Source organism: Pinus tabuliformis, chromosome X (assembly GCF_031772625.1).
Source record: "Pinus tabuliformis cultivar Carrire ecotype Pingquan chromosome X, CPIR1, whole genome shotgun sequence".
Taxonomy (NCBI): Eukaryota; Viridiplantae; Streptophyta; class Pinopsida; order Pinales; family Pinaceae; genus Pinus; species Pinus tabuliformis.
Window position 1 is genome coordinate 670164540 of NC_142308.1, and position 15603 is coordinate 670180142.

Below are 15603 nucleotides of genomic sequence, written 5' to 3' on the forward strand. Positions count from 1 at the left end.
ATCTTGACATTTTGAAGTTCCTTCTTCAAGCTTGCTACTTGACCAATATTGTTGATTATAAATAGTTTAGAGAGAGCATCATACATATTTGAAGTCTCTAGGTTGGAAATATAGGGAATTAGATTGTCTTTGACTGAAATCACAATGAGGCTCATGGTAATTATGTCATTTTCCTTGAACTTTTCTTTCCTTGCATCATCTGATGGTTCTTTGATTTTTCCTTTCACGATATCCAAAACTTTTTTTCTTGCAAGGATAAGATCAATCATTGTTTTCCAGGCTCTAAAATTTGAAGCTCCTTGTAATTTGTAATTTCCTAAGTCTAAATTTAGGGAATATGGTTAGTTAAGGAGTAAGCTAACGGGTCAATGGAACACCCTTTAGGTTTCGCGCCCCTCCCCACCAGTGAGGCGCTTACGGCGAACCTCCGCGATGTGGGTGGCATCCATCCCCAACATAAACAAAGTAGGCATTATCGTCCGCAGAGTTCCTTTTGCAGGCTCGTCGTTTGCAGGCTTGTCGTACGGGTCACCGTCGCTGTCACCGTGCCGTTCACTTCCGTTTGCCAACCCGTTTGAAGTGACAGCTCCCATCAACGGCCACCTGCCGGAAGGATATAGAGTAAGGGAGAATGGTAACCAAAGCTTCCAGGACTAGTAACTCAACCCACAACTGCTGCCGGGCTTCCAGAGCGTTTGTCCAACCAGGGCTTCCAGGATTAGTAACTCAACCCACCAAGGGCTTCCAGAGCGTTTGTCCAACCAAGGATTCCAGGACTAGTAACTCAACCCAAGTTGATACAGGGCTTCCAGAGTGTTTGTCAAACCAGGGCTTCCAGGGACTAGTAGCTCAAACCAAGCTAAAGGAAACATGAGAACGAACCAGAAAAACAAAGAAATGAACCCACAACACCATGGCTATCCAGGAAATGGCAAGCTAGGCAAATCCATTGTAAATCTAGGCAATCCTCCATGCCAATTACAGACCATGACCAATAAACCACATGCATATGCAATGCATGCCAAAATTGGTGAAGAAACTCGGTACCTGCAAGAAAAACCCGCTATAGTCGTTGATCCTGATTTCGTCTCGCGCTTTCCTACTCTTCCTTTGCCTTCTTTCTCCAAAACTCCAAGTATGCCACACTCTCCAAGAGTGCTCCAAGAAAACGTTGTGTCCAAGAGTATGAGAGAGAGAGAATAGGGAGGAGCTCCAAAACTGAACTGACAAAAGCCTGTGAACTGATCCTCAGAAGCCTTTTTATTAATGAGGCCTCTATTTTCTTCATTTTCCATTATTTTATTTCATTTTCCTCCTCACATGCAACCTGTGACCTTTCACCTCCATTTTCTCCTAATTTCCATTATTTTCATAAATAAATGTACCAAAATGCCACTTTGCCTTTCCAAAGCCTTTGCCATTGCCTTTGCCATTTTCCTTAGCCATTAATTAATCACCAATGGCCCCCATCAGTATTCTTTTGCCCAACATTCAGCTTGGAATACGTGTCGTATCAACCGTGGTTATTATTTTTCTTTTATTAACTTTTATTACATGGAATTTTTCGCCAGGGCTGTTAAAAAGCCCTCCCCCTTAGGGGAACACCGTCCTCGGTGTTCAACAACACCTAGAACCAACAAAGCTGCTGTAAGCAAAACATGCTGCCCATGGAGCTTTATAACTTAGCTCGATGTAGTATTTACAATGATCATCTTGCTGAGAAACAAACCAACATAACAACATAACAAGTATAACACCATAACAACATGACACCCATACCGCTTATTAGAGCTCTATAACATAGTTCATGGCGGTATATACATCCATACACATATGTACATAAACCAAACATCACCAAAACATGTACCAAAAACATATACCGAAGACATATACCAAAACATCTGCTCAACCAGTGAATAAGTAAGGATACATAGCCCGCATCTGATCCGCCATCTCCCATGTAGCTTCATCGGGCCCAAAGTGCTTCCATTGCACTTTAACCTGCTCAATTGCTCGGTTCCGGAGCATGAGCATCTTTCTCTGCAAAATACACTGCGGTTCCGGCTAGAATTCTCCTTCTGGTTCCACCTGCAATACAAACCAGTCAATCACATGATCAACATCTTTAACATACTTCTTAAACAATGACACATGGAAAACATCATGGACTTTCACTGTTGGAGGCAATGCAAGTCGATAGGCTACTGGCCCAATCCTCTCAATAATCCTGAAAGGTCCACAAAACTGGGGTGCCATCTTGGCACATGATCCAATCCGCAAGGAGCTCTTCTTTGGTTTGATGCGCAAGTACACCTGTTCCTTAACCTAAAACTCCTTGAACAACCTATTTCGATTTGCATAGCTCTTCTGTCTATCCTGTGTTGCTTTCAAATTCTTCTTGATTACTTGCATTTCCCGCTCCATGTCTACCAACATGTCTGGTCCAATCAACACCTTGTTAACTGGATCGCTCCAACTGATGGGAGTATTACAACTCTGCCCATACAATGCCTCAAACAGACTCATCCTCAGTGACTCTTGGTACCCATTGTTGTAAGCGAACTCTACCAGTGGAAGGTACTCTTCCCACTCTACCAGTGGAAGGTACTCTTCCCACTTTCGTCACTGATGCATCACATATGTCCTCAACATATCCTCCAATATCCTGTTGACCCTCTCTGTTTGTCCATCTATTTGCAGATGATAAGTTGTACTGAAGGCCAACTCTGTGCCCAAACCTGCAAATAACTCCTTCCAAAACTCGGAAGTGAACTTCGCATCCCTGTTTGACACAATATTCTTCGGAATTCCATGCAATCTAACCACATCCCTGATGAAGACCTGTGCTACATCACTCGCTGAGAATGTAGACTTCACTGGAATGAAGTGTGCTACCTTTGTCAACCTGTCCACCACTACCATGATGGAATCATGTTGTCTCACTGTCCTCGGCAAACCTGTGATAAAGTCCATGGAAATGACCTCCCATTTCCACTTTGGAATCGGAATTGGCTGTAGCAGTCCACCTAGATGCTTACACTCTGCCTTCACCTGCTGACAATCCAAGCACCTAGCCACAAACTCTGCTATGTCTCTCTTCAAATTCGGCCAATAATAGAATTTCTTCACTACTGTCAGTGTCTTCTAATAACCTAGGTGACCCAAATATGGTTTCACATGAAACTCCCTCAAGATCACCTTCTTGAGCTCACTGCTATTTGGCACATATATCCTGTCCCTAAATCTAACCAATCCATTTGCCATGAGACGATAGTCCACATCCTGTGCACTTGCATTTGTACCTGTAACTGTACTTGTACTTGTACCTATACCTATACCACCACCTGTCCCTGTACCACTACTTGAACTCCGCTGCAAGTTGTGCACAATCTCCATATACCTGACATCCTGCTGACTTCCCTACAAGATCCTATCTTGTAAATCTGTCCCGTTGATAGTTGAGGGAGAGAATCCTTCACACAACGCATGATTCACCACTTTCAGGACACCAGGGCTTTTTGAAGACCTACAGGACAGTCAGAGAGCGCTTCATGTGGAAGGGCTTCAAGGGGGATGTGTTGAGGCATGTATAGGAGTGCAAGGCTTGCCAGAGGAACAAAGGGGAGTTAACTCATTCAACTGGGTTATTACAAAAACTCGCTATTCCGGAGGGGAAATGGGAGAGCATCTCAATGGACTTCATCAAAGGGCTTCCCATGGTGTAGGGCCACGTTTGCATATACGTAGTGGTGGACAGATTGACGAAGTATGCCCATTTCTTTGCCATTCCCGCTAAGTACTCTGTTTCGCAAGTTGTGGAGTTGTTCTTCAGGGATGTCTTCCAGTTGCATGGTCTCCCCAAGACCATGGTGAGTGACAAGGATAGTCGTTTTATGGGGGCCTTCTTGCAGGAGCTTTTCAGGTTGGTGGGCACAAAGTTCACACCAGTACCAGCTACCACCTCCAAACCGACGGGCATATCGAGATAGTTAACAAATGGCTGGAGAGTTATTTGCGGAATTATGTGACGGGGCAACAACGTGCTTGGGCTAGATGGATTCACTTGGGGGAGTATTGCTACAATACTACCTATGACATGTCCATCGGTATGTCACCTTTTCGAGCTTTATATGAATATGATGCTTTATCTTTTGCTGACCTTGCTTTTAGAGACAGCTGGACCCCAAGGGCTAAAGATTGGATACAGGAGAGCCAAGATATCCTTAAAGCTCTCAACGATAACTTGCAAACGACGCAAAATCAATAGAAGATGTATGCAGACAGACACAGGGTTGAGAGGCACTTCGAGGTGAGGGACCTAGTTTTCTTGCGCCTTTAGCCTTATAGACAATCTACACTGAAACAGAAGGGGGCTGAGAAGCTGCAACCGCGATTTTATGGACCATACCAGGTAACCAGGAGAGTTGGTGAAGTGGCATACGAGTTAGAGCTTCTGCCTGGGAGCAAGGTGCATAACGTCTTCCACGTTTCGTGCCTCAAGAAGGTACTAGGACAACATGTGACAGCCACCATTGAGTTACCCCCACTGGATGATGATGGGCATCTAGTTTTGGAGCCTGAGGCTATCTTGGAGAGTAGGGAGAGAAGATTGAGGAGTAGAGTCATCAAGGAGTTCCTGATCAGATGGAAGAAGCTGCCAGATGAGGATGCTACTTGGGAAGGTGAGAAAATACTACAACATCCAGCATTGCAGTTGCTTGAGGACAAACAACATCTTGGCTGGGAGGACTGTGATATTCCCACTTAGCAAGGTTGCTAAGTGAAATATCAATTTTGACCAATTTTGGGTTGCAACTTAGGAAAAAGTGGGTTGTGGGGCCCCACTTGCAATTATGAGGTGAAAGAAGGCTCCAACATAAGGGAAAAAGGAAATTCGAATTGCTAGTGGATGGTAGGGGCCACCCCAAAGGGAAATATGCACACATGGAGGGAAGAGAGATGAGGAAATTGATGGATGGGGCCCACCTGGAGAATTGGAGGCTCAAGACTAAATAGAAGGTGCATTCATCATTTTGGCACTTTTTGATCATTTGACATTCTCTCTTACCTAGCACACTTGAGCTGAGAGCCAAGTCTGCAAGTGTTGTGGAGCACACGAGATTTTCATGCAACAATCTCAACCTACCTTTGGTGGACTTCGAGTGCCACCCAAGGAGGTAATCTACACTTGTTTGGGAGCTGCCTGGGAGATTGGTGAGTAACTCGTGGAGTTTTTCCAGCAGGTTGGGCGTAGAGAAGGAAGTACGCATCCCTTGGAAGAACTGGTTTGGAGTTTTGGAGTGCTAGTTGGGCTCAAATTTGAGGTAATTTGCTGTGCACACCGAGCCAACACCAAACACTGTGTGGGCCTGTGCAAAGGGTATTTCGTGCCACGCGTGGGAGCTTGGAGGAGGCCAATTTGAGTGCTGGAATGATCTGAATCTTGTGGGGAGTTCCGGGAAGGAATTTCGCTGGGATTTGCAGCCATTTTGGGGACCTCAAACAGTGTTATTTTCTGGAGGGTCGATTTGCCCAGCAGTTGGAAGAGAGCGTGGAAATTTGGCTGAATTTTGGAGGTCAGCATTTTGCGAAACCCTTTTTGGGTTTTGGTGGGTTATTTGTGGGGGACCGGGGTTAATTTCCCGGAATTTTCTGAGCACCAAAAGTGGACCTAGCAGCAGTTTCTTGCAGCCAGCAGTGCAGTTTATGGGGCCAGCACAAAGCATTTGAGGGGACATCTTCCTAGTGGCTGAGCAGCTGATTTCATCCCCTGGGTCTTGTTAGCTTGCCTTGAAAGCCTAGATGCATACATCCCGAGCTTATATTGTACCCCCTTCTTATTATAATAAAATGGCTCAGTTCTGCGCAGATTTTGGTGTCTTTCTGGGTGTTTAATATTGTATAGAAATTTTGTGTTGTTTTTGCTATGCATGCTTTGTTTATAGCTGTTAATTTTCCTTTGGGATATTACAGTTTGACTGGTATCTTAGGCTTGGATTTGTGGCACAGATTTCTAGAATTCTCTTGGAATTGTAATTATTGCTGAAGAACAATTTCTCCTTAGAAGAAAAGTTGCTGGGTTTTTCTCAAGGTTGGATTTTCCTAGGGTAAATTTGTGTCTCTACTGTGCTTGGCTGTCTCTTTATGATCTTACTATTTTCATTGCATTACTGTTGAGATTTCTGTGTGTAATCGCTTAATGATATATGTGACATAAGATAACTTAATTGGAAATCATTGGAAAGTAATTATCAAATCAGAAGATCAGTTTCTACTATGCACTATTTGAGAAAATTCAACACCTTTTATATTCTAGTTTTTTCAGTGGTAGAAATTATAGAATGTTCAGAAGTTATGCTTCAGTATGTGACATATTTATTGGCTAATCCATGAACCTCAAAAGAAGATAAATCTTAGTATTTACATGTTAAGATAAAGTTCTCAACATTTATGCTTAAATAAGTATCTGAGGGTATACATGCCTTGCATCAATTTTGTTTAAGGATGGCCAATTCCTCAATTAATCCAGTGGATTATCAATCCTAGAATTTTTGAACATGTCTAGTAATCTGGTCTATTTGTAACTTTGCTGAGATACATCCCTTTTGAATCTTAAATTATCTACGATAAGGTAAAATAAAAATTAATATATAAATAAAATGCTGACAATAACTTTCTATAAGAGGAAATTCATGGGAGAATTTCCTTTTTGAAATCTTTGAAGATATATGACATGAAGTTGCACTCTCATAGTTGTCTCTAGATAAATGGTTACCTTTGTATTGGTTTTGATATATTTATATCTTTGCTCTTTGTTGAGAACTTCAAGGTCATAAGAGTATTGACAAGGCTATGTATAGAACAAAATAATGCTAGGTGATGTGCTAATTCCTTTAACTGTTTAACAATCATTATATGTTATTCTTCAATATTATGTTGACTAATTCTTTTTGGTGAGACATGAAGAATCTTGTCAATGTATTTCAGGAGACAAGTCTATCCTGCTTTCAGAAAGTAGTGGATCTGGACCAAGTTTGGCCAGCAGCACTCCTTTGGGTCCACATGCAACAGAGCTTAAGTCAGCCTCAGGGGTATGTACTTGCGGACTAATTTAATTAGGAAGTTAGATAAAAATTAGGGACGATGTTTCATTTGTTCCATGCTTGTAACATGTTGCAGTAGTACATAAGTATTGTATAGTGTTGCTATATGTTTAAAAAAAAATTCAATATTCAACTGTTTACACTGTTATTTTTTTATACGGTCCAATTCTGTTGGCACTAGACTTCGAGGAGCAAGATTTTTTGTTTTTTTGATTGTTTGTATACTATGAAGTCTAATCTTTAACTTTTCACCTCTAGCCGGTCTAAAGTTGATTTTTAATCATGTATATATCAACAAGAGCACTGGGAATTGGCTGCTCTATCAAGTGGTGAACTTTATGGTTAATGCATCCAATGAAACATGTACTTTGCAACAGATGAGCTATATTGGAGGAGCAAATGACAAACTCCAATATTAAGTACTATTATGTTTTATGTGATCACATAAAAAATAATGCTAAGGTTAGCTGGTTAAATCTGCATAATTATCTTTGGTATGAATGGACACCCTACCTTGGGCTAGCCCAATGGTGTAATTGTTGCAAAGTTGCAACGTTATTACCAATATATTGGCTTTCGTTATTCTTTCCATCTCTTGTTTTGTTTATGATGTTTGCATATGCATTGTGAAATTTTATATGGTTTTAGAGCAGTGGTAACAATGGATCCTGGTAGGTGGACTGTGAATGTATGGTGACTTGAGATATATTAGAATTTAGAATAAAGGGTTTGTCATGGATTCTATGGTTGAAGGTGGACCTGAGAGGAGAATCTGAATCTGAATCAGAATTTTATTAGATCTTCTGTGAGGTCAATTGGCCTATGGAGCAGAAAAGATTACATCTGATACAACATTTCATCGTACAAATGAATGAAGAGAATAAAACAACCAGGTGCGATCCAAAGTGTGGTACAAATAAGTTTTGGACAATGTAATGTACCTTCCTAAATTATTTTGGAACATGATTAATTTCTACATTTTGGGGTACAGTGATGTGTGGTTTGACGGTAAGTCACATGGGTTATGCCCAGGTTGACCGAAGTTCAAATCTCATTGAGTACATTGACCTGCTGTGGTGGCGGCTAGAGGGGCGGATTCCCCTTTCCCGTGAGTCTGCTCTTGCTAAAATCATAGAGACTTAGTATACCCGACTTGCAGGTGGTTGGTTATGCTCTTGCTAAAATCATAGAGACTTAGTATACCCGACTTGCAGGTGGTTGGTTATGCTCTTGGTGTTATAGTGGCAGCGTTGAGGTTTGATACTGGGTCTCCCTTAGATTAGGCCAGGCAGTTACCGATTCACCATGTTGTAAAAAAAAAAAAAAATTTCTACATTTTGGGGCCAATTTTGGAGGTGGGGCCCATTCGATTTTATTAGGAGGCTAGACTTAGTAGAAGTTATTTCAATGTGGTTCATTTGTATGTGAGGGCCACCCACACTAGGAGAATACGTATTCCCTACTTCGATTTGCATGGAGGGGAGATCGATGGTTAAGTGAGGGACCCACGATGGAAGGAAAATGGAGGGAAAAATGCTCCACGAAGTCTATTAAGGAAGACAACTCTCCTCATTTCAACATCTTATCTTTTGACATATTGAACTCAATCTTAGTTGCTCGAGCTGCTTAGATGAGTTACTGTGCTGTTTAGCACATGAGTGTTTCCGAGCGGAGATCTCAACCCTTGTTTCGATGGACTTCGAGTGCCACCCTGGGAAGGCAATTCGTACTACCTTCGAGGAGATCCGATGGAGTTTCACAATCATATCATTCAGCATTTGTCTCGACTCTCACCTAGTGCGTGTTTCTAGAGGACGAAGAAGGGGAACACACAGGTGTTGCTTGCGGGTTCATCCAAGCAACAACTACTGGGGGAGTTTGGGCATTGAAGCTATAATGGAGGATCAACCTTCCAGGAGAGTTTTGGAGTAGCAGGTTTCTGCATTGGAGTAGTTCGATTTACAATCACTTGGGCCTGCGCAGTGAGCCATCACTGGGCTCACGTGGGAGTTGGAAGAAGGAATTGTAGAGCTGAAGCTGGCTAGGAGAAGTAAGAGATCACTTGGAGGGCCATTTAAGGAGGATTGCTGGAGGTGGGAGAGAAGAGATTGACAGGATCAGTCACAACAACAAAATTCGAAATTGGAGGAGGGCCAAGCTGTGAAGGGTCAATTTTTGAAGGTTGGAACCAAGGGAAACCCTTTCTGGGTTTTGGGAATGGATCACACTCCCAATTTTATAGAATTTTCTGGGCAAATCTAAGGGGTCAAACAAGGGTCCGAACTCAGCCAACAACTAGAGGAGCAAAGGGTTTTGGGCCAAAATTCTAAGGTCAACATTTGGCCAATTCCTTCGTGGGTTATTCTGGGTATTTGGTGGAGAGATCGGGGTTAATTTCCCGTAATGTTCTGAGCACCAGAGGTGGGGTTTCTAGCATAATCTTTGGAGTAGACAACACAATTTCACAAGGGCAGTGCAGGGCATCATTGTAGCAGTTATTTGTGCCATCTGGGCTTGACATATTACCACCTAGGCTTGATCACGCTTGCCATTGAGGCAAGCCTAAGTGCACCATTTCTCCATACTATTGTACTTGCTCCATTGGATTAATAAAATGGCTCAATTGTTGGTTATTCCTGGACTTTTTATGGGTGTGCACTGAATGTTTCAATTTTATGGTGTTGTTTTTATTGTTTGCTTTGCATAGCACTATTTTTCCTAGTTTGGAACATTACAGTGGTATCAAAGCATGATCTTGGCCCAGCTGTGGGAAATTAGCCAAAAGATCATGGAAGCTTTGGGTATGAGTGCACAGTGACGGGTGAAACTGGAGACAAACCCATGGCTCAAGGGAAATCCAGTATGCAGAAATTCTGGGGTAGAATTCATTGGGACGATGAGAGGTTGGCCCAGTTGAGGAGGGTGACAGACCAAACCCATCCTCACCCTTACAACAAAGATGTTAGAGGTGAGCAAGCCGTGGGGGTGCAACCATCTATATCATGTGGGCAAAGATGACCAGATCAGGGCACTAGATCTCCTGAAAAGTAGCAAGCAAGACATAGACAGTTAGAGGGTGAGACCAGGGGGCGCTTTCGCTGGTGGAGACCTGAGTTTAGATATCAGGAGTCTGAGGAGGATGTTGAGCATGATGTTGAGCGCCCACAAGATGGTGAGGAGCACATCGATATACCCAATGTGGCACAAGAGTCACCTTTATTAGAGACCTCTTTGATAGCCTTAGTTGACACCTTGGTGGAGAAGATAGAGTCTACACACATAGAGCCATCTGTTGAGGAGGATCCACCCATGGACAAGATGCCAACAATTGCTGAGGTATTTGGAGCTGTGACCGAGTTTATAGGCGATACATTCCCACGGAAGTTCAACCAGTTTCAGGCCGACCTTCTAGCATTAAAAAGGAAGGTCGCATTAGTGCGTGAGGCTATTCTGTAGTAGAACGAGGAGCTGGAGGGCATGAGAGTGGTTTGTGTCGAGTCCACGACCAAATTGAATAACATTGGGGGTGATTGGATTCCCTACTTGTGCAGCTAGAGTGCACGTTGGAGTGTGAGAGCAACCCTCTTCGGGCATACATAGACGGGGTTGGCAACACTGTTAGGTTACCTTGGCCCATTGGACAGAGAGAGACAGAGCTACCTAGTCAGATTTTATGTATTGACCAGGATAGCGAGATGAGACAACTTGAGTTGAAGAGGGTGGAACACCTGCATGCTAGGGTTGTTCTATGTGCGGGAGTTCGTGCATTTGATCCCTCTCTTGGGGTTGGGTGGCGAGAGATTCTAAGTTGGTACCCGGTGGAGTGGGCTATGGAGATGGTAGTGGACCCCGGTGGAGCTCAACAGAAGTTTCCAAGCACTAGGGATGCTGGAAGCCCCGACTGGCATTGGGATCTGGGAGGGACCACCTATCATTTCCCAGGTATACCAGTTGACTACGACCTAGAGGGTATAGTTGACCTAGCAGTCGAGCGTCCACCTTCGTAGGAGAGTTTCAGTTAGCACCAGTGGCCAACCAGTTTATGGACATGCTTCTTGGGTTGACTTGGTACGACGTTTGTACACAGGATCACGGGGTGATTAACACACTCTGGTAGGAGCTTGTCGGAGGAGGTGGCATTGGCAGGCCACCAAATGGCACCTTGTATGGAGTTGGGGATTCTTCACTTTTGTGTGGGGCACAAAGGACGTAGAGGAGCAGCGCAGGGGTAGCATCACTGTTGACACATAGGGAGATTCACTTCTCGGATCCCTCAGGGAGGATTTGGAGTGAAGATCCATTCACCGGAGGGTATGATGATGCGACGATGGAGGTGATGATACCGGTCGGGTGTGGGCAGACACATAGGGACACAACTTTAGGCCATCTCATTCGGGGATGGGTAGGAGCATCTAGTGTGGAGAATTGGTCTGCATATGGGCATGGAGACGCATGGGGGAGTGCCTCACATCGCAATTTGTACATGCGGGGAGTGACTGATGTCGTGAAACAGGTGGGACACAGGACAGTACAAGATGGCATAGCCATAGTTGGGGGTATACAGTGGTGTACAAGGACAGGTTGTGGCATACAATGGCATGTCGAGGAATGTGGTGTTGCTTGGTGGTGTGCAGTGACACATGGTGTAGTGCAGCGGGCTCTTGGAGCGTTGCCTCCAAGGAGGCATATGGACAGGGGCATTAGGTGTACCTCGGATGCAGCTCACCTAGGATCGATGAGGACATTGTTGAGCATTTGAGGACACCATGCTTAGCGGAGACCAGGCTTCGAAGGAGTTATCAGCAGATCCGAGGCGAAGAGAGTGTCCTCTGTAGGATCACTCTTGGGCATTTCGGCAGAATTTTGAGATAGCCAGTTCTCTCCATAGCAAAGTCACCTAACCCAGTTGTGTAATACTCCTAATTGGAAAATAACAGTAAATAATAAAATATTGAGCTACGAACTAGGAACAACAAGCAAAACATAAAATCAAGCATCCAATTTAGAGCACTAGTAAATGAACAGAATATATGAGCCATTTTATTAATATGGGGAATTCTGAGTACAAAATGGGAGAACAATGGAACCTTGGCTTGCCAAGCAAGCTATAGAAACCCTAGGTGAAATCTGGCTGACCTAACTGCTGAAATGGCTCCAAACTGATAATATGCACTACCCAGAATATCTCCTACAGACTGCCAAATGGAATTGGAAGTTTTGCTCAAAATAATGCCCAGAGTGCTCTGAAATTGCAGCTGTGAGCTCCTCTCAAACTCGAAAATATCCATAAAAGGTTTGGCCTATCTCCAAGCCAAAATCGAACCCACAAAGAGGTGCAAATTCCCTAGCTAACTAGCAAATTAGCAATTTGCCCTGATATAAGAATGAGGATTTCAGGCATGAATATCACCCGGAAAATTCTGTAAAATTAGCCCCAGACTCCTCTCACCAAATCCACAAAAACCCAAAAAGGGTTTGGGCTGAATCCATCGAACCCCGATGACCCCCAAGTGCAAATCCCCCAATTTGGCCAGAAAATGCCCCATAGTATTGATACTACTGAAGTAGGCCCAAATCCACCAATGGAAATCTATCCCATCACTGGCTAAATTTTCCTTTGAGGAATACCTCCAATCTCCGACCCTTATTTCTCCTTAACCTCTATTCCTCCAGCCTCTACGCAAGCCTGCTTGGAGACCCCTGTGCACTTCCATAAATGTAGAATCTCAACCCCAAGAATTCGTTGAAACTCAGCCCTGCTAATCACCACAGAAATCTCCGGCTAAAGTAAGGGGAAATACATGCAAATCTTTTGATGTTCTGTTGCTCCGTAACTGATCTCCCCAAAATCAATTCAAACCATCTCTATGCCCTGGAAGGAACACGTACCAGCTGAAATAACCTGCAATTATGCCCAATGGAAACTCTGAGTTGAGCTCCCCAAATTGCCTCACTAGGGAGACATTCGAAGTTCTTTGAAATGAGGTTGGAATTGCTACTCGGAAATTCCTTGTGCTAAACAACACCGTTGTCTTGGCTAAGCAGCTCAAGAGAACTAATGTTAAATTGTCAAATGATCAAAGATGCCAAAAGTGAGGCCCTCAAGCTCTATTTATAATTTGCTGGCCTCTTCTCCCCTTTTGGTCCCTAGTCTCTCTCTCTCTCTTTCCTAATTCACACTTCCTTCTCTTTTCTCTCTCCTCCAAGAGTGTGAGTTCCCTCCTTGGGTCAAATTTCTCTTTCTTGTGGCCTCTACATTCTACTAGAACAACAATTTTCCCTTTTTCTCCTAAATCTCAAAACCGGAAATGTCACCTCTTTCCAAGATTGTCTCTAATGCGGAAAACCAAAATTGCAGACATGACAATCCTCCCCGCCAAAAATTGCTTGTCCTCAAGCAATGCCTGAACAAGCAACCTCTCTAACTGTTGATCACCACTGTCACCGCCAATAATACCAGGGTCCCAAATGCGCCATTGAGTCATCCTTGATCTCTGCACTGTCCTGTCATGAAGGAATCTTTCAATACTAGGATCCCAAACCATTTTGATCAATGTGAAGCACCCCTTGCTCCACTCACTGTCCAACCAGGTGTAGGTACCAAAAGCCCTTTGCATACTATTAATAAGTAGAGTGTCATGATAGTGCAGGACTCTGTCGAACTCCCCATGAAGCTACCCTACTGAGTAGTCCACCTCATGCACACCAAGAGTAGACTTCTGAAGATGCAACCCAATCCCTGTGGGGATGAAGTCTCTTCTGCATGAGCTCCTCCTAATATCCTCCTGCTGATCAACCTGCCACGCTGATGAAGTTTCCCATGCCATCAACGAGTCACTAAAGCCCAACGGAAGATCTGAGTGATCTCCCTTGTAGTAGCAAGCTCATCCCTAAAGGTAGTTGAATTGTCAAGTACTGCGATCCCCGAGTCCAATGCCAATCTCAGAAGGGTGCTACCATGTTGTCGCTGCGCCACTCTGACTCTAATAGACTGCCCATCATGTGCACATTGTGTCCTCCTCCCCTGAAACTTGATGACGAAATATCGACGAAGGCCAAGTTCATCCTGCCCAGGTATCTCTATGATTTCGATATCTATACATCCATTGCTAATCCTGATCCTAAGCTGCTACTGGAAAAACTTTCCTTGCCATACAATGGAGGCCTCAACGATGCCCCGCGTGTCAACCCAAAAGTGAGCTAGATCACCCTCTGCTATGGACCTACACCTCACGAAATGGAGTGGCCTGTCAGACAATTGAATCCCTGGACCCCATAACCAGATCTGCTGTGACGTAGTCTGTTAAAATTGGCAACCAGGGCAAAACTTCATGTGGGTGATCTTATTCATGGCTAATAATATTTTTATTAGATTCCTCTCGTCGAGAGGTGTAGGATTGATATAAAGATCATCCAATTCCGATAAGTATTCATGGAGATATGAATTTATTTTGATTATGGAATTATTAGCAAGCCGACCTACAACTCATGTAGGCTCAGAAGCCCAACAGCCGCATCTATTCACCCACCAACGTTGTGTATAAATATAAGAGGACTTTTCCTCATTTGGACTCACTCATCTCATCACATCTCTCTCTCTCTACTGCGCAGATATGAGTTTCTTCTCTACTGCACTGAAATGGGTCTCTCTCTCTCACACATGTGAAGCCGAAAGCTGTTGAATTTGAAGCTGCAACTGCAGAAGTAAAGATTGACTTGCGTGGCCTAGAAGATCTCCTCTTTGGAACTACGCTGTAGGTTCATCTGAACCTCCTTTGAAAGCCGCAACTTTTGGTGGTGGAATGAAGTCAATCCGACGAACGGTTTGCAAGATATCGACTGCCCTAGTTTGAAGCTGAAAATTGCTGAAACTGAAGCTGCAACTGCAGAAGTAAAGACTGACTTGCGTGGCCTAGAAGATCTCCTCTTTGGAACTGCGCTGTAGGTTCATCTGAACCTCCTTTGAAAGCCACAACTTTTGGTGGTGGAATGAAGTCAATCCGACTGTCGGTTTGTGAGATATGGTCTGCCCTAGTTTGATAATGAAGCCGCTAATGCTGATGCTACTGATCTAGGGTTTGCTACTGCTGATATGAATCAGATTTATTGTACTATTTCTCTCCGCTGAATTATTGAAGATAAAAGAAGATTTGATCAAAGGGTTTCCCCACACATTGTGGGGTTTGTCCCTGGCTAGCTGCCACATCTTGTGTCTCTTGTCTTGTCTTGTTTTCTGTTGATCATTTAATGTTCTATCTGCACTTTACTTTATGTACATGTGATTGCTAATCGGTGGAATATAATAAGAAAAAGAAGTAAACTGTTATAAGCATAGAACATACCATAACTTAACATGGTATTAGAGCTGAGGTGAAGACAAAGCCCGAGCAAGAGCAAGAGCAATCATTGAAGAGAAGATTGGCAAGGCTATCCTAAAAGAACTATGGGGTCCTCAACACTCTTTCCTGCCGAAGACAAGCTCCGTGAGAAAGCTGACTAT

General features: G+C 43.7%; 1 protein-coding gene across 1 annotated transcript in view; it reads left to right on the forward strand.

Annotated features, from left to right (window-relative positions):
• The window catches only part of PHT4;5 (phosphate transporter 4;5), a 467442-nt gene that overhangs the window by 171058 nt on the left and 280781 nt on the right, over positions 1-15603 (forward strand). Inside the window, 1 exon segment of the mRNA XM_089453117.1 lies at positions 6988-7091. Coding sequence (XP_089309243.1) covers positions 6988-7091 — 104 coding nt within the window.